This window comes from Equus asinus, chromosome 8 (assembly GCF_041296235.1).
Source record: "Equus asinus isolate D_3611 breed Donkey chromosome 8, EquAss-T2T_v2, whole genome shotgun sequence".
NCBI lineage: Eukaryota > Metazoa > Chordata > Mammalia > Perissodactyla > Equidae > Equus > Equus asinus.
In genome coordinates this window covers 93559826-93585615 of record NC_091797.1, presented here as the reverse complement: position 1 = coordinate 93585615, position 25790 = coordinate 93559826, and the positions used below count along the sequence as shown (strand labels likewise).

At 41.6% G+C, this 25790-nt stretch overlaps 1 protein-coding gene across 1 annotated transcript; it reads right to left on the bottom strand.

Annotated features, from left to right (window-relative positions):
- Window positions 1–1988: 1988 nt before the first annotated feature.
- DRG1 (developmentally regulated GTP binding protein 1) lies at window positions 1989–25094 on the bottom strand. The gene is made up of 9 exons (XM_014834407.3): window positions 24784–25094; window positions 23875–23998; window positions 22252–22427; window positions 16401–16470; window positions 13650–13819; window positions 10731–10861; window positions 9410–9577; window positions 8806–8928; window positions 1989–4584 (listed from the first exon to the last, which is right to left on the bottom strand). Exons 1-9 carry the CDS (start codon window positions 24823–24825, stop codon window positions 4485–4487), a joined length of 1104 nt encoding a protein of 367 aa, XP_014689893.1. The 5' UTR covers window positions 24826–25094; the 3' UTR covers window positions 1989–4484.
- Between the last annotated feature and the right edge of the window lie 696 nt (window positions 25095–25790).

Genomic DNA, 25790 nt, shown 5'->3' with positions numbered 1-25790 from the left:
TTCTCTTCTATAATTTCATTAAGCACACTTTCTGCTCCATTTTCCTTTTCCACGTTCTCGGGAATTCCTATGATCCTTAAATTCTTTCTCCTCATTGAATCCACTATCTCTCGGAGATTTTCCTCATTCTTGTTTAATTCTTAGTTCTCTTTCTTCCTCTGTCTGGAGCCATTCAAGCCTATCTATCTTCGATTATGTTAATTTGCTCTTCTATGGTGTCTACACGGGCATTCAGGGAATCCGTATTCTGTTTTATCTGGTCCACTGTGTTTTTCATCTCTAGTAATTGTTTGAGTCTTCTTTATAATTTCAGTCTCTTTTGTGACGTAACTCCAGAACTCATTGGCTTCTCTTTCTCTCTACCTCATTGAGTTTTTTGATTATAGCTGCTCTGAACTCATTTTCACTTAGTTTGCCTAATTCCAAGTGCTCAGGACTTAATTCTGTGTTTTTATTGTTTTCCTTCTGGTCTGGAGCTTTTTATAAATTGCTGGATGGTAGAGGAGCGGTTTTTTCGCATAGTGGTAGAATTCGGTTGCAGTTACAGCCTGTCGCCACTAGATGGGGGTCGAGAGCCGCGCGTTCTGAGCTCTCTGCCTTCGGGCAAGATGGCAGCGCCCAGTGTGCTTTGCCAGGAGGGAGCAGCTGCTTTTCTTGTGCACCGATCTGGATTTGGATCAGTTTTGTTCTCTGGTCTCCCGGGGCCCTGGGTTTATGGGGTCCCTGCGCACAGAAGCTTTCCCCTGTCAGCGGGTTTCCACTGTACCAGTGCAGGGAGTCCTGGATGATCCCCTGGTTGCGTGGCCCCTCCCCCACTCCTTCCCGGACCCACGCAGCAATCCCAGACTCTAGGGGAGGGTGCGAAGTTCTCTCCTACCCTATTCCAGCTACCTCCAAGGCCGGCAGCAAGATCTCTGTCCTCCGTCTTCTTGGTACTGTAGGTCTCTGACGTGTTGGCATTAGATTTATTATCTGAAATTCAGTTTTTCCAGTCCTTTGTTGTAGTTTGGAGGGGAGAGAGTCCCGGGTCAGCTCACCCCGCCATTTTGCTCCGCTCCTTCTCCAAGGTGGTTGGATTTTGACCACAAGGGTAAAAACAGCCTGAGTCTTGAGTGTTAGGAGTGTTGCCAATAAACCTGGAGTTGCCCACCCTGCCCTATACTTCCAGGTACACAAGAAAGCAGGTCGTCTTTCAACAAAACCTGCCTTTGTGGAATGAGCATGAGGGCCTATCTCTTCATGGTACTTCAACTTCATTAGTCCTCCCTTCCCCACAGTGGATTTGTTCTGTGTGATTCTTCAGCTTCAGAAATAGACCCTACGTTTAGAATTTTTGCCAATGCTTTGTTTCCACAAGTAGAAGCTAGAAAGCAGTCTCAAGTAACAATGGCAAAACACAGGCCTGAATCCAGTTCTCCCTTTCCTATGTGTCCTCTTTCACTTCTTTCCCCTTCGAATTAAACCAACAGTTGTAGGTGTAAGGTGGGGAGGACGGGGTTGGAGCTGTCAGTAAAGGATTCCTTTTCAGACTAGAAGCTAGTAGGACAGAAATGAACAAATGTAGGCACCAAGCAAAGGGCAAAGCCATCAGCTTTGGTGAGATGGAGCCAGAAGGAAATAAGGGAGTGCTGCTAAGAATAGCACAGAAGCTAGATGTACAGATTTTAAAACTATTTTGGTACATGGGAGGAAGTAAAGGCAAAAGAGGACACTAATGCAGTCTTCCAGGAACTAAGAGCCTGATACATATAGGGTAAGGGCAGAAGGTAGTGCTATCTCAGCTAACAAGATGTCTCATGGAGTAACTTGGAAAGTCTAGAAGGCATGAGATGAGTTTAGAAGCAATTGGGGCTGGAAGGCCCTCCTTTGAAAATGAGCACAAACACAATCCAGGAACAAAGATAACTTAATAGGGGTAAACTGATTTTCAATAATTCTATTCCCTTTACCCAACAACTGATTCAAGAATGGACATGTGACCCAATTTAGGCCATGAGACAAAAGGACAAACTGGCTGGGCAGCTTCTGGGAAATGGCTTCCCAAAAAGATTCAGCCCTCTTTATTATCCTCTGGATGCTGATGTAAAGCCTGGGACTATAGCAGACATTCTGTAACTGTGAGGGGAGCCAGCTGCCCAGCAAAGCCAACAAACTGCAGCAGACAGAGTAGCTTGATGGAAAGAATTTGGATCCTCAGTGACATCACAGCTCCCACAAGCCCATCTGAGCTCCAGACAACTTACGTGAGAGACCAAGTTTCCTTCCATTTCAGCTGATTAATTAGGGTTTGCTGTTAAATACAGCTAAAAGCATTCTAACTAATTAATGGCACAGGACAGTAGGTCTGTCTAGTTGTGCTAAAAAAGATCATGAAAGAAACAGCATATGTAACAGCACAGGAAATTCAAGCCATGCTGTGACAGCCAAACTACTATAGTCTTGGCGTTCACAGTGAAGAAAACCTTTAGCTGGAGGAATGCCCCCGCCCCCCCTTGGCAGCCCTCCCCTAGGCAGCATTCCTAACTCAAAACCATGCCCCTCTCCGAGAACTCCCAAGTCCGAGCCCAAAATGAAGCAAAAGGAAAAGTAGGGTAATGCTCTCCTCAGGCACCAGGGACCCACCAAGGGGGGAGGGTGTTCAATGATGGAAGGAAGGCCTATCCAAAGCATATTCTGAGGCCTTGGATGAACTGGATTTCAGCAACCTTCTCTCCCCAACATCCTGGCAGTACTAAATTCTTGCTCATGAAAGTGAATTTGAACATGAGGATTCCCCCAAAACCTAATATATGTTCTGGCTGGAGAGCAAACCTTGCTGGAAATCCCATAGCTCAGAAAGCCAATGTTTCTCCGAAGAGTTGGGGCAGGCTCTAGGTTATGGCCTCTATCATGAATGCACCAGTGATATCAAGGTCTATATCCTGGCAAAGTGAATAGGATACCAGGCCTGAGAGACTTATTTCCAGGGTCTGGGGACACTATAAGCCCAAGTTCCAGGAAGACTATTAGAAACACCTGTCACTAAGGAAGCAGGAGTAACAAGTACTGGAAAAGCTGAGTATGTGGATAATCCCACATCCCCATCCCTCCAGCTCTAGCTCATTTCATCTAAAATCAAACTGACTTCCTGCAAAATCTGTTTCCTTTCCTGATTTTCTCAAGGACAACCCTTCTCTATCATCCCTGTAATCCATACTGAAATAACCTTTGACTTCTCTCCCAAAGAGCAACTCAGTCTGTTACCAAGTTTAGATTTCTCCTCTGCACCTATGTGCCCACACCCTCCCTCTGCCCATATTCCTACTAGCCCAGTCCACTGCACAAAGATTTTTGCCAATCAATTTCCCATTATCAGAACAATCCTTTTAAATTCCCTTACTTCCAGCCCCAAACCTTTGATTATGCCCTTAGTACCTTCTCAAATAGTCCTGACCCCACCTCTCCTCCTAACCTAACCTCCCACCTCAACATATACACATACGTGTACACACAAACCTGCTCTGATTACACTGGTTGCCTCACTTCAATGTTTTGCCTCCCTGCCTTAGCCCAGGTTATACGGTTGAGGCCAGGACTGCCATGGCAGTTCAAGTAGAAAAGCTGGGCTACAGGAAAGGAGACGCTTAATGGCCCAGCAGGCAGCATGGTTCAGCTCAACATTCAGCCCAACACTGAAATACAGCTGTGCTCTGACTAGGGCAGGCAGGGAACCCTGGTAAAGGAAAGGGACTGGCGAGAACAACAGCCAACACTCACCAAGTACTTACATGCCAGATAGTGTGCTAAGCATTTTACATGCACATCTCCCTTAATACTAACAATCTCCACTCTAAAAGGTAAGTGCTATTACTATCATCTCCATGTTACATGAGAACACTGAGCTTAAAGAGACTGAGTAATTTATGCAGAGTTCTACAGCTAATTAGAGGTAGGCCTGCAATTCAAACTCTGATGTGCCTGGTTAGAATAATTTACTCAACTGCCACAGTACACTACCTCCCAAATGGGCTAGCCTTGCAGGGAATAATCAGTTAACACATCAAGTCCTTCCTTTCTCCAGTATCATCTGGGAAAGACCATTTGAAAGGACTGAAAACCACATCCAGTTGGAAGGGTCTCCCATGACTAAACATCACATAAGATGTTGCAATCACATTTTTATCCATTTCACACTCAGGACCAAGCTCCCAAATACCCCTTTTGCAGCTGCCTCATTGTACATACCCATCCTCATTCAGCCCATGCCAAAACAAATTCTGAAAATGACACATGAACTGCACATAGCCAACTCGCCCACAAGGTCCTTTATGCAGTTCAACACACAAGGTGACACCAAGTTAATACAAGTGAAGTTTGGGGACCTTCATCTCCCTCCCCTGAATCCTGATCCAGTGGCTGCCAAAGCCAGAAGGGTTTTGGGTAGGGTGCTTGGTCATGGGGAAAGTTGCTGTGGTTGGTCCGGCAGATGGGGAAAAGGGAAGGTTTCACTTCTTCACAATCTGAATGACATCCTCGTCCTCCAACGTATGGTCTTTACCCACTTTTTGAGGATTGTGTTTCACAGAGAGACCCCAGACCAGAGCACTGTATGGAAGGGAAAAAAGAACAGTCAGTGTAAATAATTACCTAACTTCTGCCCTACCTACCTGCATACCACATTTCTCCCGATTTAGCACTCCAGCTCTTAAGAGCTACAGGCCTGCAACAGCCAGGGTCCCCTCTCCCCAGTCACAGACCACACTCAAAGACCAGAGGCTTCAGCTTCCCCAGCACTGTGGCACACTGGATAGAGCCTTCACATACAAAGTGGCAAAGCTTTCAGAAATTGTGTGGTTCCTCTTGTTCCAGAGCCAGTTTAAGAGGGGCAAAGAGAAAAAATGCAAATGAGAAGTGTGACAAGACTAGTTTAACATTAAAAGGAGAAAGCATGGGTTTGATACAGAGAAATGCCCTGAAATAATTCAGATTGGAAATTGATTCTTACAGATAAAATGTCCTTTATAGACTATTACAGAAGACTAGTTTTTATTAGGTCTACTGAAACCATTGGTGGGTACTGATAAGAAATGTAGGGCCACCCTCCCTATCAAGAAACCATACTGAGGGGCCAGTCCCATGGCCAAGTGGTTAAGTTCATATGCTCCGCTTCAGTGGCCAAGGGTTTCACGGGTTTGGATCCTGGGCGTGGACCTAGCACCACCCATCAAGCCATGCTGAGGTGGCATCCACATAGCAGAGCCAGAAGGACCTACAACTAGAATATACAACTATGTACTGGGGGGCTTTAGGGAGAAGAAAGATGAAAAGAAAAGAAACCATAGTGATATGTTCTTCTGATACGATACATGGTCAAGAACACATATCTTCATAGAATATATGAAGGTAATTTTTATCCACATGCCTTAAATACTAAGATTATGTTGTGCGAGTAATGGAAATTAGTGAACAAGACATTGAGACTTGCCTCACAGAGGCTAAGAACTATGTACTAAGGGGTAGAAAATGGTGGCCATGTTGTTATTATATGGTCTTGCACCAACATTTCTTTAACAAATCTATATTCCAAACAGAAATAGTGAGATTTCACTTTTTTAAAAACAGATAAACAATAACAACAGATATAACAGCATTAATAAAACAAATACAGTCATGTGTCACTTGACAACCAAGATACATTCTGAAAAATGTGTCATTAGATGATTTCATAACTGTGAGAACATCACAGACTGTACTTACACAAACCTAGACAGTATAGCCTACTACGCACCTGGGCTACATGGCACTAATCTTATGAGAGCACCGTCCAATATGCAGTCCATTGTTGACTAGAATGTCATTATGTGGAGTGTGACTACATATACAAAAATTTTCAAATGCACTAACATGCAAAATAAATGCAAGGTGACCATTTTACTGTCTTAAACTAAAAAATCAGTTTTTAGCAGTCATACTCAACACCTGCAGTAAAGTCAGTGCCTTCCATTTTGTTGATAGCAACGTAAACAGGTTCAGCCCTTTTGGAAAACAAGGCAGCAAAACATATCAAAAGCCATATAATCATTAATTCTACTTCTAGATTAAATAAATAAAGGAAATGTGCATGAAGACTAAAAAACTATATAAAGTAGCAAAAGATAGGAAAAATATGGTTGTAAAATGATATATATGAATCTTATATGGTAAACAATCAAAGGATGTGTGTTTGTGGTCAAGGACACAAAGGGAATAGACAAGGGACAAATGTTATAATTAGTAGGCCTAAAGCTGAATTTTTCTCTATTAAGATAGCCAAAATTTACACAATAATTAAAACCAAAAACAGATAGTGACCAAATAAAATTCTACTTGCTTTGAAACATCTCTTCTCCAAAATATTTTTCTCCTATCTCATGTAACTCACAGTTAATTTTAGTTCTAGAGGCTTTGAACAGTGTTCTACCACCATGGAAGGCAGGAGCTATACAGAAATCTATGAAGTTTGAAAAAAGAAAATGTCTAACTTTTCCCAAGACTCTCCTTCACTAATTCAACTATGTGCCAAAATATAACGTTTTGAGAATCATGGAAATTAGCACCTACATGTGAAATACAGTTATTTTAGATAAAAGGAATGTGAAACTTAATAAAAGACTTCACTCTTTCTGTATTCTTAGGATCAGAAACAAGTATTTTTAGAGCCAGCCTCCATGGTCTAGTGATTAAGTTTGGCACACTCTGCTTTGGCAGCCTTGGTCTGGTTCCCAGGCATGGATCTACACCACTCATCAGCAGCCATGATGTGGCAGCAGCTCACATACAAAAAAAGAGGAAGATTGGCAACAGAGGTTAGCTCAAGGCAAATCTTCCTCAGCAAAAAAAAAAAAAAAAGTATTTTTAAAATATCACAATTTCTATGCATTCCTGATTTTCTACAATTATTTTCTTTTGTTTTTAAAACAATTTAAGTTTCAGCCTGTGTAGATGAAAAGAGCTATTCAGAAATACTGTAATCCAATTAGTTAAAATATTTGTCACAGGATTATATCTCTCAACTCTGAACTACTTTATATATACTCTAGAATTAAATAACTAAGTAGATTATAGATAATGAGAGGTTTCTCACAGATGGAGAAAGAAGTTAAAAATAAGAAAAAGGGGAAAGTGGTGTTGAACAGAATCAGAGGTAACAATAAACTCATGATTTTTAAGATAGATAAGGATGGATGGATGGATAGATAAATTAGATAAATTAGGACAAGAGAGAGAGAAATAAAGATATGTTTGTAAGCACAGGTTGGTATTCACATATTTATTTCCTAGCTCTGTCTGCTGAGAGGGCCTACAAGCAATGATAGCCCAGTTGAGCAAGCCTAGCACACCAATGCTGTAAACAAGAGCTTCTTGGAGAAGTGACTGATTCCAGGGCTGGTGCAGGGAAAATCACTATGAATGAGGAATATCCAATAATGCCAAAAAGTAAGGAAATGCTAAAAAAAAGATGTCAGCTTATCAAAAGAACACAGGAGCCAATCTGAAGGAGTCCCTAATGGCCAAAGCTGGAACAATCTAGGCAAGAAAACAATGACAGTATTGGATTATACCATGGAATAAATATCAAAGGGCTCATACTGATATAAATACAATACGAATTAAATTAATAAAGAGGGGAGAAGTGACAGCTCTATCTCACAGTAAAATTCCAATAAATAAACATAAAACAAAAGAGGGAAATAAAGAATCATCATTAGGCAAACACAGCAATAAATACTGGCAGACAAGCTCCACTGATAGATGCTCAACTTAGCAGGCAAAAGTTTGAAGAGAAAGAGCATTGCATAGTCTCAAAGCTATCTCCCTCAAGATATTTATCAAATACAAAGAGAAAAATACTATCTTTACAGTAGAGAAACCCAGCCAACACCAACTTAACCAAGAGATCAAAGTAAATATCACCATCAATAAAACATATCGCCATCACGAATCCTGTGATATGATACACTAAGGACATACCACTTTTGTGATATACTTAGCAAAAATGCATAACCTCATTTCATTCATGAGAGAACACTGGAGAAACCCAAAGTGAAGGACATCCTAGAAAAACAATGATCAGTACTCTTCAAAATTGTCAAGGCCATCAAGACAGCAAAAGACTAAGGAAATATTACTGGGAGAATCAAACACTGGAAGACCAAGGAGAAGTAAAAACTAAATGCCACGTAGATTGCTGAAACACAAAAAGGGCATTGGTAGAAAAGGTATTAAAATTCAAATACGATCTATAGTTTAGTTAATAATATTGTACCAGTGCTAATTCCTGTTCTTGGTAACTGTTCTATGGTTATGTGAGCTGCTAATGTTAGGAGAAGTGGAGTGAAGGATATAAGGAAACCCTTTGTACTATTTTTGCAACTTTTCTGTAATTCCAAAATTATTTCAAAATAAGATGTTAAAAATTTTTTTTAGCATGTATCAGCAGTGAAAAGTATGAGAAAGAGATTAGGGTGATTTTACCCATACTTCAACTCTAGAGAGGGACTCAATACCCAGTGGAGATCAGTATGATGCTGGCAGGAAGAATTAACGTTTGTGTTTGCCAAGAAGAGGGAAAGTCAGAGCCCCTTGTACTGTCAGCCCTCTCAACCTGAAGAGGCTTCTAGAGCTCTTCCTGCTCCAACATGGCATGGTTTCAAGAAGACACTACAAAGTTCTTACCAAGCAAGCCTCCCTGATGTCCAACTTCTTTAATGCTATCCCAAGAACTGCTAGTTAGTGGAATCACTAGCTCACAGGGAAAAGAAGGCACCACACGCTCATGATACTTACTATTTAAATTCTTTGATGAGATTTTTGTGAATCTTCATGCAGAAATCCTCCACCGTGGTCCTGGAGAAAGGCAGCACCACAGGGGATGTGTAATCAGGCAACTGGCCTTTGGGTTTGGTGTAACTACAAGAGGGAGGAAGCAGAAGTTGCCTACTTCTTGGAACGTTTCATGTGTTGAATGCAAGTCAACCCTCCACCACCCCTGAGAAGATCAGATCCAGATTACCTCCAACTTGAGGAAGAAGCGCCCTCAATACGGCCTAGCAGATGATAGGAATTAATTTACAGTTGTGCGTCAATTAATGATGGGGTACTTTCTGAGAAATGCATCACTAGGCTATATTGTCATTGTGCGAACATCATCGAGTGTACTTACACAAACCTAGACAGTATAGCCTACTACACATCTAGGCTTTATGGTACTAATCTTATGGGACCACTGTTATATATGGGGTCCATCATTGACCAAAACATTGTTATGCAGCACGTGACTGTATTTATATCTCCAAAAACAGACAGATTATGTTAATGAGCTCCAGCAAGTTATCATTTTAGGACAGTCTGGTTTAATTTCTACAGCAATATCCTGTCCACTAAGACTTACATCCTCACTAGTTTCAGATAGTCCCAGATCTTTTCCAACAGGTCGTCAAAATTCCAGCGGTGATGGGCAGAGATAGGTACACAGTGAGGCACCTTATAGATGATATCCAATTCCTCAATGGAGATCTGATCAATCTTATTTAACACATAGATACAGGGGATATAAACTCTACAGAAGTAGAAGAAAAACAGGACATTAGTCTGGAGCTGTTGACAAGACTGTTAGTCTGATTATCAGCACCCCCTCACCCAGAACCCCAAATCAGAGACTCTCAAAGAGGTAGATCAGCCAAACAAACAAAAAAAGCTTCCCACCAAAATAAGGCAGAACATCCTAAAAGTGAACTATGGGTTAAGAAGTAACAAAACTCAGGCCCTAGGCCCAGTCATGTAGCTAATGAGTGAGAGCATGCTGCAGTGGAAAGAACACAGCTTTGGAGTCACACAGACTGAATCTACTCCTGGCTCTGTCACTTTCTAGATATGTCCCTGCTCAAGTTTTGGAGTAGATTTCCCATAAAGGTGTCTTATGAATTCTAAGAATATATTTCTAATAAAATATTTCATGATAATTTTTAAAGTATTAAAAAAAGACTTTTTTAACACACTATCTACCCGTGTCACAATCCTAATATCCAGTCAATATGGAAGGTAAAGTTACCAATAATTAGGCAAGATACAACTTCTCAGGTTTCATCTGCCTCACTTATAAAATGCCTAACTCAAAGTATTGGCTTTTGTTTGTTTTCAAATGAGGATCAAATAAATCCATACAACAAACAGGGACAAGTGAACAGGAAAGCAACTAGAAAATAGTATATCGAAATGCCAGGAATAATTTTAACAGTGGTTTCAATTATTATTTAATTTCAAATATTAATAATAGCAGTATTTCATAGATTAGGGTTTTAGCTATGTACCCTTAGGTTGTCCTTAGAGAGAACAGAGCCCAGTCTGCTCTAAGTTCTGTAGGACAGCCTACAGGATTTCTCAGATGGATTAATTCCGCGAGAGCAGACTGCGAACCTACATACTCCCTTCAACCACCACATGACACAGAGCTTAGGGGACAGCCTAGTTCTCAGCAAGTAACTGAAATGGGGAATGTGACCATCATAATCCAATTTCAGAGCAAAGAAAAGTGTCAGAAATCAAGACCAACCCTTCATTTTACAGCTAAAGAAACCAAGGCCCAGTATTATTTGAAATAGTAGCACAAGTGGAGTTAGAATCAATGCCTGCCAGATTCACGATCCAATGTTGTTCCCATTACAAGGCTTCAAATTCAAACTCAGGCACCAGACTGCACACTCGATCAGTACCTATTTCCTTCCACCACATCAATGAGGTCATCCGCTGTGGCATCGCTACGCAGAGTCACATCAGCATTATGAATTTTGTATTCAGCCAGAATGCTCTTCACAGTTTCAGCATCCAGCTCACTCTGAGGGCACTGAATAGGCATAGAAGAAAACGACTGGTCAGGGAACAAAAAAATCTCCCAAGAATATGTATCGAGGTACCTGAATAATCCCAGCTAAGGTGCAAACTCATTCTAAAGACTGTTATCCTGGATGAAGAGTAACTCACTTTTAGTAGGAAATATTAAGAAACTAAAAATTTTTCCAAACTCTAAAGAAGGTGCTATGGGCTGAACTGTGTCCCCAGCCCCCCACCCAAATTCACATGTTGAAGTCCTAACCCCAGCATCTCAGAATGTGACTGTCTGGAGATAGATCTTTAAAGAGGTAATTAAGTTAAAATAAGGTCATATGGGTGGGCCCTAATCCAATGTGACTGGTGTCCTTACACGAAAAGGAGATTAGGACACAGACACACAGACAGATGACCATGTAAAGACACAGAGAGAAGACAGCCATCTACAAGCCAAGGAGAGAGGCTTCAGAAGAAACCAACCCTGCTAATACCTTGATCTCAAATATCTAGCCTCTAGAACTAAGAGAAAATAAATTTCTGTGGTTTAAGCCACCCAGTCCATGGTACCGTTATTATGGCAACCTTAGTAAACCAATATAGAAAGAATATTGAATGCTCAAATTCAAACATTATGACAGGATAATGGGAAAGACCTTTTGGGCAGGACAGCTTAAACCTATGCCAGTCAAATCCTCTGGACCTCTAGAATGTTCAATCTTATATGAAATTCTCAGTCTTCAATTATGACTTAGAAGCAGCATTTGACAGAACTGATCACTCCTCTACTCTGAAACACTTTCTTTACTTGCCTTCCAAGATTCCAAACTCTCCTGGTTTTCCTTCTCCTTCTTTGTTTGAGAGGTCTTATTTGCTGATTCTTCCCATCTCCCAACCTCTAATCATTGAGGGGGCCACCACACTCAATACTTGAACCTCTTTTCTATTTACACTCACTTCATAATGATCTTAGCTAAGCTCATGGCTTTAAAGTTGATAACCACCAAGGGTATTATGCTAAGTGAAATAAGTCAAATGGAGAAAGACAAACTCTGTATGATTTCACTCATATGTGGACTCTAAGAAAACAAAACAAACTAACAAACAAAATACAACAAAACAAAATTTATAGAGACAAAGAATAGATTAGTGATTACCAGAGAGGAATGGAGTTTGGGGGCATGTGAAATGTGTGAAGGGGGTCAACTGTACGGTGATGGATGGTACTAGACTTGTGGTGATGATCAATGTGTAGTGCATACAGATGTCAAACTATAATGCCGTACACCTAGAAACTTATATAATAAAAAACAAAGTTGGTAACAACCACATTTATATCTCTAGCCCAGATCATTCCTCATATGCCTATTTGACAGTAACACTTGGATATCTAACTGGTATCTCAAACTGAACATCCTGATCTTCCCCTCCCCTCCAAACCTATTCCACCCAAAGTCCTACCATTTTAGTAATGAGAGCCCATTTTTCAAGCTCAGAACAAAAAATTCAGTCATCTCTCTCTCACAAACCACAGCCACTACAGCTATAATTCCTGCCAGCTGCCAGCTACTTGCAAAATCTTTCCACAATCAACCACTTCTTGTCTCTATCACTATTATAAGCCTGGTCTCAGAAACCATCACTTCTTTTTTTTTTTTTTTTAATTGAGTTAATGATAGGTTACAATCTTGTGAAATTTCAGTTGTACATTAATGTTTGTCAGTCATGTTGTAGGTGCACCACTTCACCCTTTGTGCCCACCCCCCACCCCACCTTTCCCCTGGTATCCACTAAACTGTTCTTAGTCCATAATTTTAAATTCCTCATATGAGTGGAGTCATACACAGATTATCCTTCTCTCGCTGAAAAGCCATCACTTCTTAACTGGATTATTCAATAGCCTGTTAAATAATTTTTCTGCTTCTATTCTTCACCCATTTCAGTCTCTTCTCAACAAATAGCAAGACTGATTCCATTAAAACCTAAGTCAAATCATGTTTACTCCATAGTTAGGAACCAATAGTTTGGAGCCCAACCAATAGTTAACCATCTCCTGCAAAGCAAAAGTCTATATGGCCCCATGCTATGACTTCATCTCTTACTACTCTCCTACCTGCTCACTCTGCTGTTCCTCAAACATGCAAAGGCATGCTCTACCTCAGGGCCTTACACGTGGGTATTTCCTCTACATGAAATGCTCTTCCCCAAGATATCCATTTGGTTCACTCCTTGATGTCACCTCATAAAGACTTCTCTCATTAACCTACTTACAATGGCAACCCTCCCACCAACACTCTCCATCCCATTTCCCTAGCTTACTTTTGTCCTTAGATTTATCATCATCTAATATACTATATTCACTCATTAATTCTGTCTGCTACTTTCCACTATTAGAATATAAGAGCAGGGTTTTTTATCTGTCTCTCTCCCTCTTCCATCCCCGCCAGAGGCTAACACAACACTTGGCCCAGGGTAAGTGCTTTATAAATCTGTACTCAACGAATGAAAACACGTGATATTGGCAGCCATCCACTTCACACAAGCATAAGATTGGTCTATACCCCGATACCATCCCAAACAGATAACCGAAAAGGGGAAATGAAGTTGCAAAGCTAAGGCTGAGACTGACTCTTGTCCTATTCTGATTCTTGTCCTACTCTGTCAGTCATTACAAGATCACTGTGTTACCTCAATTAGTGCTGGAAGAAGCCAGGTAATTTCCAAATGTCAAGGTCCCTGTACCTCAATCCACTCCTCACCCTAGTCCCTAGTTCAGCAGCCTGCCCCATATCACCTTCTCCACTTACAGTGGCCGTGAGATTAATGCCTCCCTTATCCTTCTTCTTAAAGCCAATGTTGGGGGGTTTGCTGTTCAAGCGAATGCCAAAGCCTTCCAGTTCATTTTCAATTATCTTCTTATGCCCCAAGGGTTTCAGGACATCCAGAACAATCAGGATCAAGTTACACGTTCGGGCCACTGAAGAATTGAAAAAATATATATATACCCAGGCAAAGCTCATTAAAGACTTAACTAATCCAAATACTTAAAAGTGGGAGGAGGGGTGGAGCTCCAACATTTAAAGAGACAAAGGATTTTTTTATAAATACAAAGATACACATGAAGTTCTTAAGGCTACCAAATATTTATGCCAGAAGTCAATTTGCACCGTATGCCTTGTTTTCTACTAGTGTATCTAGTTTATCTAGACTGTGTCAACTTCTAGATAAACTAGCAGAAAAACAAGTCAGAATGAAGATACAAACCAGGCCAATAACCTAAATCCCTGAAAGAGTTTAGAAAGATTTAACACAGTAAGAATTCTAAAAGAATAAGATAATATGGTTAGTATATTTTTAGTCAACTTTATTGAGGTATAATTTATTAAAAACAAATTGTTCCCATGTTAAGAATGTGGTTTGATGACAAATATATATACCTGTGTAACCACCACAGCAACTGAGATACAGAACATTTTCATCACCTCCGAAAGCTCCCTTGTGCCCCTTTGTGATCAATCTTCCACTCAAATCCCAGTCAATCACTGATCTGCTTTCTATCACCATAGGTGAGTTCACATTTTTTAGAATTTCACACAAATGGGATCATACAAAGTGCAGTCTTTTGTGCCTAGCTCTTTTAATTTAGCATAATGCTTCTTTTTTTTTTTTTTTTTTAAAGATTTTATTTTTCCTTTTTCTCCCCAAAGCCTCCTGGTACATAGTTGTGTATTTTTAGTTGTGGGTCCTTCCAGTTGTGGCATGTGGGATGCTGCCTCAGCATGGCTTTATGAGCAGTGCCATGTCCTTGCCCAGGATGTGAACCGGCGAAACCCTGAGCCACCAAAGCAGAGCGCACGAACTTAACCACCCAGCCATGGGCCGGCCCCAAGCATAATGTTTCTGATATTCATCCATGAATGACTTCTAACCTATAAATCTAAAAACAGCTAAATTAATAACTTAATACAAAGGTAGAATAAAAATACTTTCAAACATGAAAACATAGCAAAATTTACCTGTTATTCACCCCTCTTCAAGAATTTACTAAAGAATGTGCTTCAGCAAAACATGAAAATCACCCAAAAAAAGTAAGACACTCACTCTAGGAAATAGGGAATCCCACGACACAATAACACAGTAGAAAAATCTCAGGATGAGAGCCATGCAAAAAGTTTAGAGCTGTCCACTACAGACTCCACTCACCACCTGGGGCTATTCAAATTTAAATTAAATTAAATTTAAAATGCATTTCCTCAATTACACTAGGCACAGTTACAGTGCTCAATAGCCACATATGCTTAGGGGCTACCATACTGTACAGCACAGATTCAGAACTTTTCCATTACTGGACACTGCTGGTGTGGAGAACCACCAATCCAAACTGAAGCATGAAGACAAAGGGTACAGGAGGGTACTGTCAGTGTTGAGGGGAGAGAATGAAATCATTAAGATTGTATGTGGAACTGTATTTAACAACCTACAAAAACACTGATTGAGGGGCTAGCCCCATGGTCAAGTGGTTAAGTCTACACGCTACGCTTTGGTGGCCTGGGGTTTCACCGGTTTGGATCCTGGGTGCAGACATGGCACCGCTCACCAAGCCATGCTGAGGCAGCATCCCACACAGCATGACCAGAAGGACCTATAACTAGAATATACAACTATGTACTGGGGGGCTTTGGGGAGGAGGAGGAGGAGAAGAAGAAGAAAAAAGAAGATTGGCAACAGTTGTTGGCACAGGTGCCAATCTTTAAAAAAAAAACCATTGATTGATAGGCATTTGATCCGTTGGAACATTTGAAAAATATTAGCAAACAGAAAAGTAAACAAAACAAAACAGAACCAACTATTAACTCCATGAAAAACAAATTTCAAAAACAGATTTCAAGAGAAAAGAAACCAAGTCATAATATACCACCTATCTCAGCACTGAACAAAAGTTACATAGTCATTACATAATAATGTAAACCATGACTGACAAGTTAACTAAAACCTGTGATATAACTTCTTTAAAAGAATAGGAAAAGAGATATGGAAAATAAGAGAACCAATTCTCTACCATAACCAACAGAAAATATCTAAAATTAACTAATCATGAAATAGAAGCATAACATTTAAAAATCTGAAGGTAAGTAGCAGAAGGAACAGCTGAACAATTGACAGTAGCTGCCAATGCGGAAAGACAGTAGAGGTGAGGGGAGGTGGGGTAGCAGATTATTGCAATTTGATTAGCCTTTTACAACATTTTACTTTAAATAAAAAGAAAAGAAAGAAAGGCATGGGTGGGAGTCAAGAAACCTGAGTTCTAGTTCTGAATCAGCCACAAACAGTGCGACGCTGGACCATAGCACTTCACTTCTCCTGTCCTTAGTTTCTCCTCAAACAGGGATCTGGAATGTTACTGTCTGAGGTCCCTTCAAGTTCTGACATTGTACTCCAGTAAGAAGTCAGGTAAAATCATGCCCTGCAGTATCATCTCCAAGCCCAACAGTCCCCATCTAAAGGAACAGGACCCAGTAAAGGGATGATATCCCAAGAAGCGACCCTGGACCACTCACCTGCAATGACTTGACGGCCTCTACCCTTCCCATCCTTGGCACCCTCGATGATACCTGGGAGATCCAGGAGCTGACGATTAAGGACAGGGGAAAGGAGAGAAAGGAAAAAACTGTTATAAATCTGAATAGATCAAACAGAATGATTTATTTCTCAGGTATCCAAAATTTAGGAGCTCCAAATCCAATCTTCCTTGTAAGTGAGCATGTGAATATTACTTTACTAAGCATCTACAAATGTCAGATACGAGCTTTTTATAGACTTTATATAGTTTAAAATGCCTAACAACTCTGTGAGATAAGAATATTAGCTAAGAGATAGAGGTTAAGTGATTTGCCCTAGGCCACAGTCCTAATAAACTAAGTAAGATTATAACCCGTTTTTTGGGTCAAATCCTTTATTGTACATTAATATCGTTCAATATTCTCCCACTCTTCAGAAGGCTGAGCCTCCACACAAATTCTTTACTATAGATAATAGCTGGATCTTGACATTCACACATGATACTTACTGAGACCTTCACAAATCTCCCAAATTCCCCAATTCACAAAAATTTCTGCAATCATTCTTAACCAGGCAAGCACCTAAGAATCACATGTAAAGCCTTTAAAAATGCAGATATCTGAGCCCCATCCCTGCAGATTCTGATTTGGAAGGGCCAAAGTAGAGTTCAGATATTGATCTGTACTTCAAAAGGCTCCATGGGTGATTCTGATGTGTGTCCCCATTGAAAATGACTGCTCAATTGCCCAGGAAATACAGTAAAGCAAACCTTCACAGACGTCATAGCCTATGGACCTAATAATGAGAAAATCAAAACCAACTCCACAGCACACTAATTCAAATTCACATCTCAGTAAAGTTATACAGTTATAAGCCCTTAAGAGTCTGTCAAAAACAGTTAAGACAGCATATATAAAATCGGAAAATACCAAGGGCCTACTGTATGTATGTAGGTATAAATACTGAATTATCCACATGAATGGACAGGGAACAGAGTTGCAGCTTATCAAAACATTATTTAAAACTAGCCTTTGCTATTAGTATAGCTGACATTATAGAAATATACTTCACATTAAATAGACCACCATGAAAAAGAACTAATTCAGGAGGTGCTTAGTTCAACTTTTCAGCTCAAGAACCTACTCAAAAGCTCCTCCCTATTCCTCAATCCATAATAAATAACATTATCTCCTCTAAGACTGATACAACACACCAAATTGAGTTACGCTTTGTCTTTCAAAAAACATAATTTATCTTGAATACACTGGCCTTGACACAGAAACTTTAGTAACATTGATTTAAAAGGCTACATGGGGAGTAGTAAGCACAGAGAGCTTGATTTCTAAACACTATTCTCCACTAAAATGAACTAGAGCTCCCTCAGAAGTGGATGATTCCAGGGCTGTGGCAGGGAAAATATAAGATTAGCCTGGAACATTATGTGGTGCCAGAAAATAAGGAAGTACCCACAAAAAGACAGGGGCTTATGGAAAGAACACAGGCCAATCTGAAGGAGTTCCTAATGGTCAAAGCTAAAACAACTTCAGTAATAAAATAATAATAGTACTGGATTATAACCCATAAATGAAGAGAAATAGGGACCGGCCCCGCAGCCAAGTGGTTAAGTTTGCACACTCTGCTTCAGCAGCCCAGGGTTTCCCCAGTTTGGATCCTGGGTGCAGACCTAGCATCGCTCATCAAGCCATGCTGAGGCAGCGTCCCACACAGCAAACTAGAAGAACCTACAACTGGAATAAACCACTACGTACTTGGGGGCTTTGGGGAGAAGAAGAAAAAAAAAATATGGGAAAGAAATGTTACCTCAGGTGCCAACCTTTAAAAAAAAAAAAAGAGTGTCAAAGTCATGAAGGACAGGCCTGAGGAACTATTACAGATGGCAGGAGAATAAGGGGAAAGAACTAAATGCAACATGGGATGATCCCAGATAGAATCCTGGAAAAGTATAAAGGACATCGGTGAGAAAATTAGTAAAAATTCAAATAAGGTCTGTAGTTTAGTGAATACTGTTGCACCAATGTTAATCTAGCCCTGATAATTATTCTATGGCTACGCAAAATGTTAACATTAGGGGCAGTAGGGTGAGTGACATAAGAGAACTTCAAAATAATTATGTTGAATGAAAGAAGCCAGACAAAAAAAAGAGAGTACATTTATATTTACTCACAGTCTGACTTATATAAAACTCTTAACATGTAAACTAACCTACAGCGACAAAAATAAGTCACTGCTTGGAGAGGAAGGAGACAAGGAAGGACAGGAGGAAAAGGGCATAAGGAAATTTTTGGGGATGATACGTTCATGATCTTGATTGTGGCGGTTTTCACCAGTGTATAGATATGTCAAAACTTACCAAGTGGTATACTTAATGTGTAGTTTATTGTATGTGAATTAGACCTCAATAAAGATGTTTGAAAAAAGAGAACAAAACAATTCATCATTAGTTGTTCCTGGAAATTAAGTCTAGAGTCTCTCTCTTCAGTCCTCCCAAAGATTTTGTAATCTACTTTTACCACTTAATAAATCCCTTTCTGCTAAAAAAAAAAAAAAAAAAAGTATTTCATCAGCAAAGCTTTCACTGCATACTGAGACTTACTGCATACTGAGCCTGCCTAAGTGATGTCATCAAGAACTCGAAAATCCATCTAGATAATCCAAAACTTCTACATCTAGAATATGACTATAGTATCAAATAAAAGATTGTCTGAAAGAGAGAATATTTTACTGAGAGAAAAAACGAAGAGCTTTTTAACTATGGCAGGTGAACACAGCGGGGAAATCTATTGAGGCTCCTATAAAAGTAAAAAGTTAAATTTAAATTTTCTTGAGAGGGAAATATTTTTAAAGTTACATTGAACTATTTAAATGTGGCAACTAAATTTCATTCAATAAAAATAGCCTATGCTGAATTTCATATTACAACCAATTAAGAGATAAGAAAAAATATTTCTTTAAATCATGGAATTGTAGGATTTTAAGGACTGGGTGTTAACAGACCTCAAACTCAAATTGTAAGATTTTTAAGGACTCGGTGTTAACCTACTTGAATCCTTTAGAGGTTAAAGCAGTTAACTTAAATGTGCAAGTCAATTACATAAAAAGGACAATAGGAATCCTAGGGACCCTGGCAAGCTGAAACACAAGCCCTGTAATTTTTAAAACACTATATATCCACTCTACAGGCCAATCTCTGCCTGTATGACACATCAGTTTTCATTACAACGTCCCTGGTAAAAGTGGTGGTTTAGCCACTACTTGAACACCTCCAGACACAGTAATTCGTTACCTCAAGAGGTACCATTCCATCTTTAGGCACCATTACTGTTAAAAAGATCTTCCTTCCTAAACAAAAACACCCAGAAATCTCCCTCCTTATAATTCTTATTAAGTGGTTCTAATTTTGTACACCTCCCCCACCAAGTCATAGATAATTGAGTCTTCTGCCGCAAAACAGCCATTTAAAAATATCCAAGGGGCAGTCATCTTAATCTAGCTAAGCACATCTACTAGTATGCTTACTTAACTTGGTTTCTGGATAAAGTCAGAAGGGAAGGAAAAACAGGCAGAGGGCATAAGCAGAAAAGCAAGCACTATGCAAAAAAGGGTGGGGGGCGGAGAACAGAAAACACTGAAAGGCCAGGAGGCTGAAATGAATGAAAGCTTTGTGGGAAAGAGATGGAGAGAGAGGAGTTAAGTAGCTCTTCATTCTGACATACTCAGAACCCTTCAGAGAGGTGTTACTAGCATCCCATCAGGAAAGAGGTTACTCTCTGAGCTGGCAAAGCTGTGACTATCAACAAGACTCTGAAACTAGAAGGAATCAAGCAGTGCTCCAGATATGACCAAGTGTCCTCATTCTTTTTTAAAGATTTTATTTTTTCCTTTTTCTCCCCAAAGCCCCCCGGTACATAGTTGTATATTCTTCGTTGTGGGTCCTTCTAGTTGTGGCATGTGGGAGGCTGCCTCAGCGTGGTTTGATGAGCAGTGCCATGTCTGTGCCCAGGATTCGAACCAACAAAAAACACTGCCTGCAGCGGAGCGCGCGAACTTAACCACTGGGCCACAGGGCCAGCCCCTCCTCATTCTTGTTATCTACATTTGGACCTGGAGTCCCAGAAAGGTACATGTCCCAACACAGTCTCTGCATGGGCACCTACCCAGCAGGGAAAAAAGCCATTGAAAATACTACCAGGACACTGGTCCCTTCCTACTTCAGATTCTATAATAAAGAAGCACGACTGCGCCTCACAACTCACTGTGTAGCTCAGGAGGGAAAACAAATGCTTACACCAACAGTTCCCAAATGACGTGCCAAGGCACGCTGGGGCACCATGGAGAACTTAGGTGTGCCACTGGATAGTCTAAATTTTCAAGAGAAAGAGCAATTCATGATATATGTCAGGCACTGAGGGAACGACTAGCTCCAGGTAGCTCACAATTTCCTTACATCCTACTACACTGCTTTCAGTTACATCAGATCCAAATCTTCGGCAAGTTGGCTTTTTGAGCAGTTGCTATGGTAAAAAGCAAAATCACAAAATCCACACAAAAATCAGTGTGGAAAGGAAATAAATGTGGCGCTATCCAATTTGATTCCAAGGCTTGAGAAGTTATGTGGTACCCAACAGTGCTCATATCCCATTAGTAAATAACTGTGGCTATAAGAACATAAACACTTAAGTTGTTTGGACCTATTGAATGAAGAGAATCATTACGGGGTCTTTTTGGCCTGGGGCACCATAAAAAATGACTGGGACAAGAAAAGATGTCATGAAAAAATTGCTGAGACACTAAGGGTGCTGTGAACCAAGAAAGCTTAGGAACCTCTAACCTAGATTCAAACGTCATGGAATTCAGAACCTTGCGTTCTTAGCTGTGCAGCCAACAAGAATATGTTCCATTATACTTTATGCACACCTTTCAGATCCAAGGGGACTCTCCATTTTGGAAGCCCTAAATCTATCATCTAAGAAGAAATTCTCAGGACACCAACTTCATTAGGGCCCCCAAACAAGAATTATCTTCTAAAAAGGGTCTGATCATGTTACTTCTTTATTAAAAAGTTTCTGATGGTTCCTAGCTATGTACAAGGTAAAATTCAACTTCTTTAGCAGACACTCAGGCCCTTGATAATTCAGCTCCAGCCTACCTTTCCAGATTGTTTCTACCACCCTCTGTCCCACACCTAAACACGCAGCACAGCAGGCTGTTCACCATTACGACTGCCTGAAATTGCCCTTTACCTTCAATGGCTGGTGAAATTCTATTTGAACTTCAACTTTCACCTCCATTGTCAGTTTTCCCCAAGAAACTTTTCTTGTCTTCCAGACCTTCCCCCCCATCCTCAGGTGAAATAGTACTCCCTCTTTCTCTGCATTTTCACAGGCACTATCCCACTGCATTATTTTTTTTTTTTAAGATTGGCAACAGATGTTAGCTCAGGTGCCAATCTTTCTTCTTCTCCTTCTCCTCCACCTCCTCAAAACGCTCCCAGTACAGAGTTGTATGTTCTAGTTGCAGGTCCCTCTAGTTGTGGCACGTGGGACGCTGCCTCAGCATGGTCTGATGAGCAGTGCCATGTCCTCGCCCAGGATCCAAACTGGGAAAATCCTGGGCCTCCAAAGTGGAGCACACGAATTTAAACACTCAGCCATGGGACCAGCCCCCCCACTGCATTACTGTCTTTATGTACTGCTCTATCTCCCCTGCTAGACAGTGAGGGCCTGGTATATCAAAGATCAGGCCTGGCACACACAGAGCTCCCAATAAGCGCTTTTTAAATGAATCAAAGAATGGATTTCTTCCCTTCCTTGGCCTGCAGGCCTGACTCACCTGGATCTTGGCACCTTTGTATCTGATGACACCAGGCACAGTAGTCAGAGTAGTGAACTCATAGGCTGCCACCTCGGAATATACCCCCGCCAGGTTACTGAGCAGTGTTGACTTCCCCACAGATGGAAAACCCACAAACCCAATTCGAGCATCACCTGTCTTGGCCACGTCAAAACCTAAAATATCAATAAATATCAAAAAGAGGATGAAAGTTACCCAAAACAGTGCTGAGATTCATGTAATTCCATTCACATTCTGGTTGCCTATCCCTCTAGGACCTATTGCTCCAACTTTTTTTTTTTTTTTAAAGATTTTATTTTTTCCTTTTTCTCCCCAATGTCCCCCGGTACATAGTTATGTATTCTTCGTTGTGGGTTCTTCTAGTTGTGGCATGTGGGACGCTGCCTCATCGTGGTCTGATGAGCAGTGCCATGTCCACGCCCAGGATTCGAACCAACGAAACACTGGGCCGCCTGCAGCGGAGCGCGCGAACTTAACCACTCGGCCACGGGGCCAGCCCCCTATTTCTCCAACTTTTTACAGTTCACCTCTAGAGTAGAACTTTGTTGTTGCTGTTGTTAGTACCCTCCAGTAGATTCTAAGTCCTTGCAACTCTGTATACAGCAGAGCAGAACCCTTTTTGCACGATACTCTCACCTTTCAGCACTGTATCAGACAATGCTCTGCTGCTATTCACAGGGTTTTCATGGCCAATTTTTTTCAGAAGTGAGGGCCAGGTCCTTCTTCCTAGCCTGTCTTAGTCTGGAAGCTCTGATGAAACATGTCCACCAGAGGCAACCCTGCTAATATTTGAAATACCTGTAGCACAGCTTTCAGCATCACACCACCACACAGCTGACACTGTGTGGTATAACAACGCACAGCTGGGTAGTGTGGTTCCCTGACCAGGAAACACAGTCAGGCAGCTGAGTGAGAGCACCGAACTTCAACCACTAGACCACCAGGACCAGCTTAAGTAAAACTTAAGCACACAAAACTCCCCCTATAGCAATTCACAATGTCTAACAGAGTGTCTGATGTAAAACCTTTATTCTTCTATCACTAAAACTGTTATCTATCTTTCTAGTACCCATAGTATTTAAGGCCCAAATATTAGATAATAATTGATCTAAAAGATGGGTTTCTTTTTGCCTTTCAAATCCTGGGAACTTGTGATTGACCAGGTTTTCTTTTTTACAATGGCTGGAAACGAGTTCAAAGCCAAATCTGTGGCCCTTCTCTAGGAAGTATACAGACTTTATGACATTACTTTTCGTCCTAATCTTATCTCTGTGGCTTCAGCTTATTCTTCTTAACTTCATTTCCCTCTGCAACAATTTCCTTATTTTTCACCTTGTTGACTGTATATATTTACATACTCCTATAAGCCAATGTAATCTATTTTGGAATCAGTACAGGATATACATAAATAAAACCCTCGTTCGCTTGGACGATATTCATCTGCCTTTAAAATGGCAGAAGGATATAAACACATTTCAAGAATTTTGGCTTAAAAAAATAGAAATCTACTCTGACAGAAATTTCAAAATCATTTTTAAACCATATACCTGTACTATTCTGATAGAAATTACACATTAAAAAAAAATGATGAAAAACACAAACCTTCTCCCGGCCCACCACCGCCACCACCTTTTGGAGTAATGAGTTCTCTGCGAAGCTTAGCCAGGCGAGCCTTCAGCAGCCCTAGGTGGTGTGCTGTGGCCTTGTTCTTCTGCGTCCGAGCCATCTATAAGAGAGGAATCACAGCCATAAATCAGAAGCAGTTCCTGCAGCGGAAGATATCCAGAATGAACGCTCCCCCAGCTCCGAGAGAGAACGATGTTTTCTTTCTAGGTCCTACTAATGTCAGTGTACCTACTTTAGTCAGACTTAAAAAAGAGCAACAATCCATTCTTTCCGTCGCCCAGCCCATTCCCCTCATTCCAGAGCAAACTGAGGCCCAAGAAGAAGAGACATGACCAAGATCATTACAATTAGCGCCCACAGATTAGACTAACACAGCCGCTGACGCCTCTTCTACTGCTTGTACCTCGTACGCCCAGTCTGATACACGGTCACCACTTCCCCGATTTGGAAGAGCCCTGAGCGCTTTAGACAACAGAATCACACAATAATCCAGACAGACTCAACAGCTACCACAGGTGTCAATTTACTTCCAGATCCTACTCCCGGGAGCAATACTCTGGGAAAGACGGCCGTCAAGGTAGAGACTGGGGAGGGTGGGCGGGTGGTCGAGGGATGATAAGAAAGATACTGAAATAGATGAGCAGGTCGGGACTGGAGTAGGAGGACAGGATTGGCAGAAAAAGAAGAAGAGACAGAGAAACAATGTTCGGACACTGGAAGGGGGTACCGACCAAGGTGCAGGGGGTGTGGAACGCGGGCCCGGACTGAGGGGAGCCGGGGAACGCGGGCCCGGTCCTGACGCGGCTGAAGGAAGCTCAGGCAGGAGCGACATGGCCCAAGAAGGAACGCTCAGACGCACAGTGAAGCGCCAGCTACGCACATTACCTCGGCTTCGATTTCCGCGATCTTGGCTAAGGTGCTGCTCATGGTGATGAATCGCGGTGGGCGCAGCGGCCGCCGCACTGACTGACCCCCTTCACACACCCGCCGGCTAACCAGCCACCGCCACAAGGCGCTACTGCAATACGCAAGCGCGGGACTTCCTACTTCTCGCGAGAGAGTGCCGCACGAGGTTCATCGCGAGATGTACAGCGTGGAGCGGTCTCCTCCCCCTCAACCAACCCCACCCCGTCCTGCGAGCCTGCGCGGTGTCATAGAGCCCGCGGGAGCGGGGGCCAGAGAGGCCGCTCGGGTCTGTACCTCCCCGAGCGCGCCGAGGGTCGCGCGCCGCTCGGCCCCGCCCCGCCGGGTTTGTGCTCCGCGTCTGGCCCCGCGCCCGGCGCGTGGTGTGTGACGAGGGGCTCGTCGCTACAGCTCTCCAGAACCGCGGCCCTCAGACCCTGGGCGCACTCATGTCCTCCTGCCATCTTCCTCGCCGGCACCTCAGGGTCCTGGAGCCCCGTTTTCACAGCTGGGGAGACACCCCGGCGGACTCCTCAGCCTCCTGTGTTGATGTAGAGACCGATCTTACCAGCCTGTCTGATCTTTAGCTTGTCTTGCCCTCTTTGAAAAAGAAACTGCCCCCTTTCCATCACTCAAAACTGTTTTTAGATGTCTGTTTTGTTTAACCCCAAGTGCGAGTAGAGTGCGCGGCACATGGTGAGCCCACAATAAATGCATGATTGAATGGACAATTCCCGAAGAACCAGTACTTGCAACATAGCTTGTAATACTGAAAATTTTGAAACTGTGTTAACGCCTATCAGAAGGGACATGGATAAATAAATGATGGTGCCTCTATGCTGTGAAATAACTATTTTGCCGTTAAAATATAGATCTCTGTGGTCTGACTGGAAGGATGTCCAAGACATTTAAAAAAAAAAAAGCAGAACCTCACCTCCGTTATGATCCCATTTGTTATTTTTAAAATTAGATGTTTAGGTGTACATGTA

Bases quoted from the DNA above. Each gene is read 5' to 3' on its own strand.
- DRG1 (XM_014834407.3), bottom strand. From the start codon at position 24,825: ATGAGCAGCACCTTAGCCAAGATCGCGGAAATCGAAGCCGAG. The intron at 9,578-10,730 runs GTACTGATCGAG...CTACTTCTGTAG, and splicing joins GATGTGGTGGAAGGAAATAG to AGTTTATATCCCCTGTATCT. The intron at 4,585-8,805 runs GTAAGTATCATG...CCTTCCATACAG, and splicing joins CTCATCAAAGAATTTAAATA to TGCTCTGGTCTGGGGTCTCT.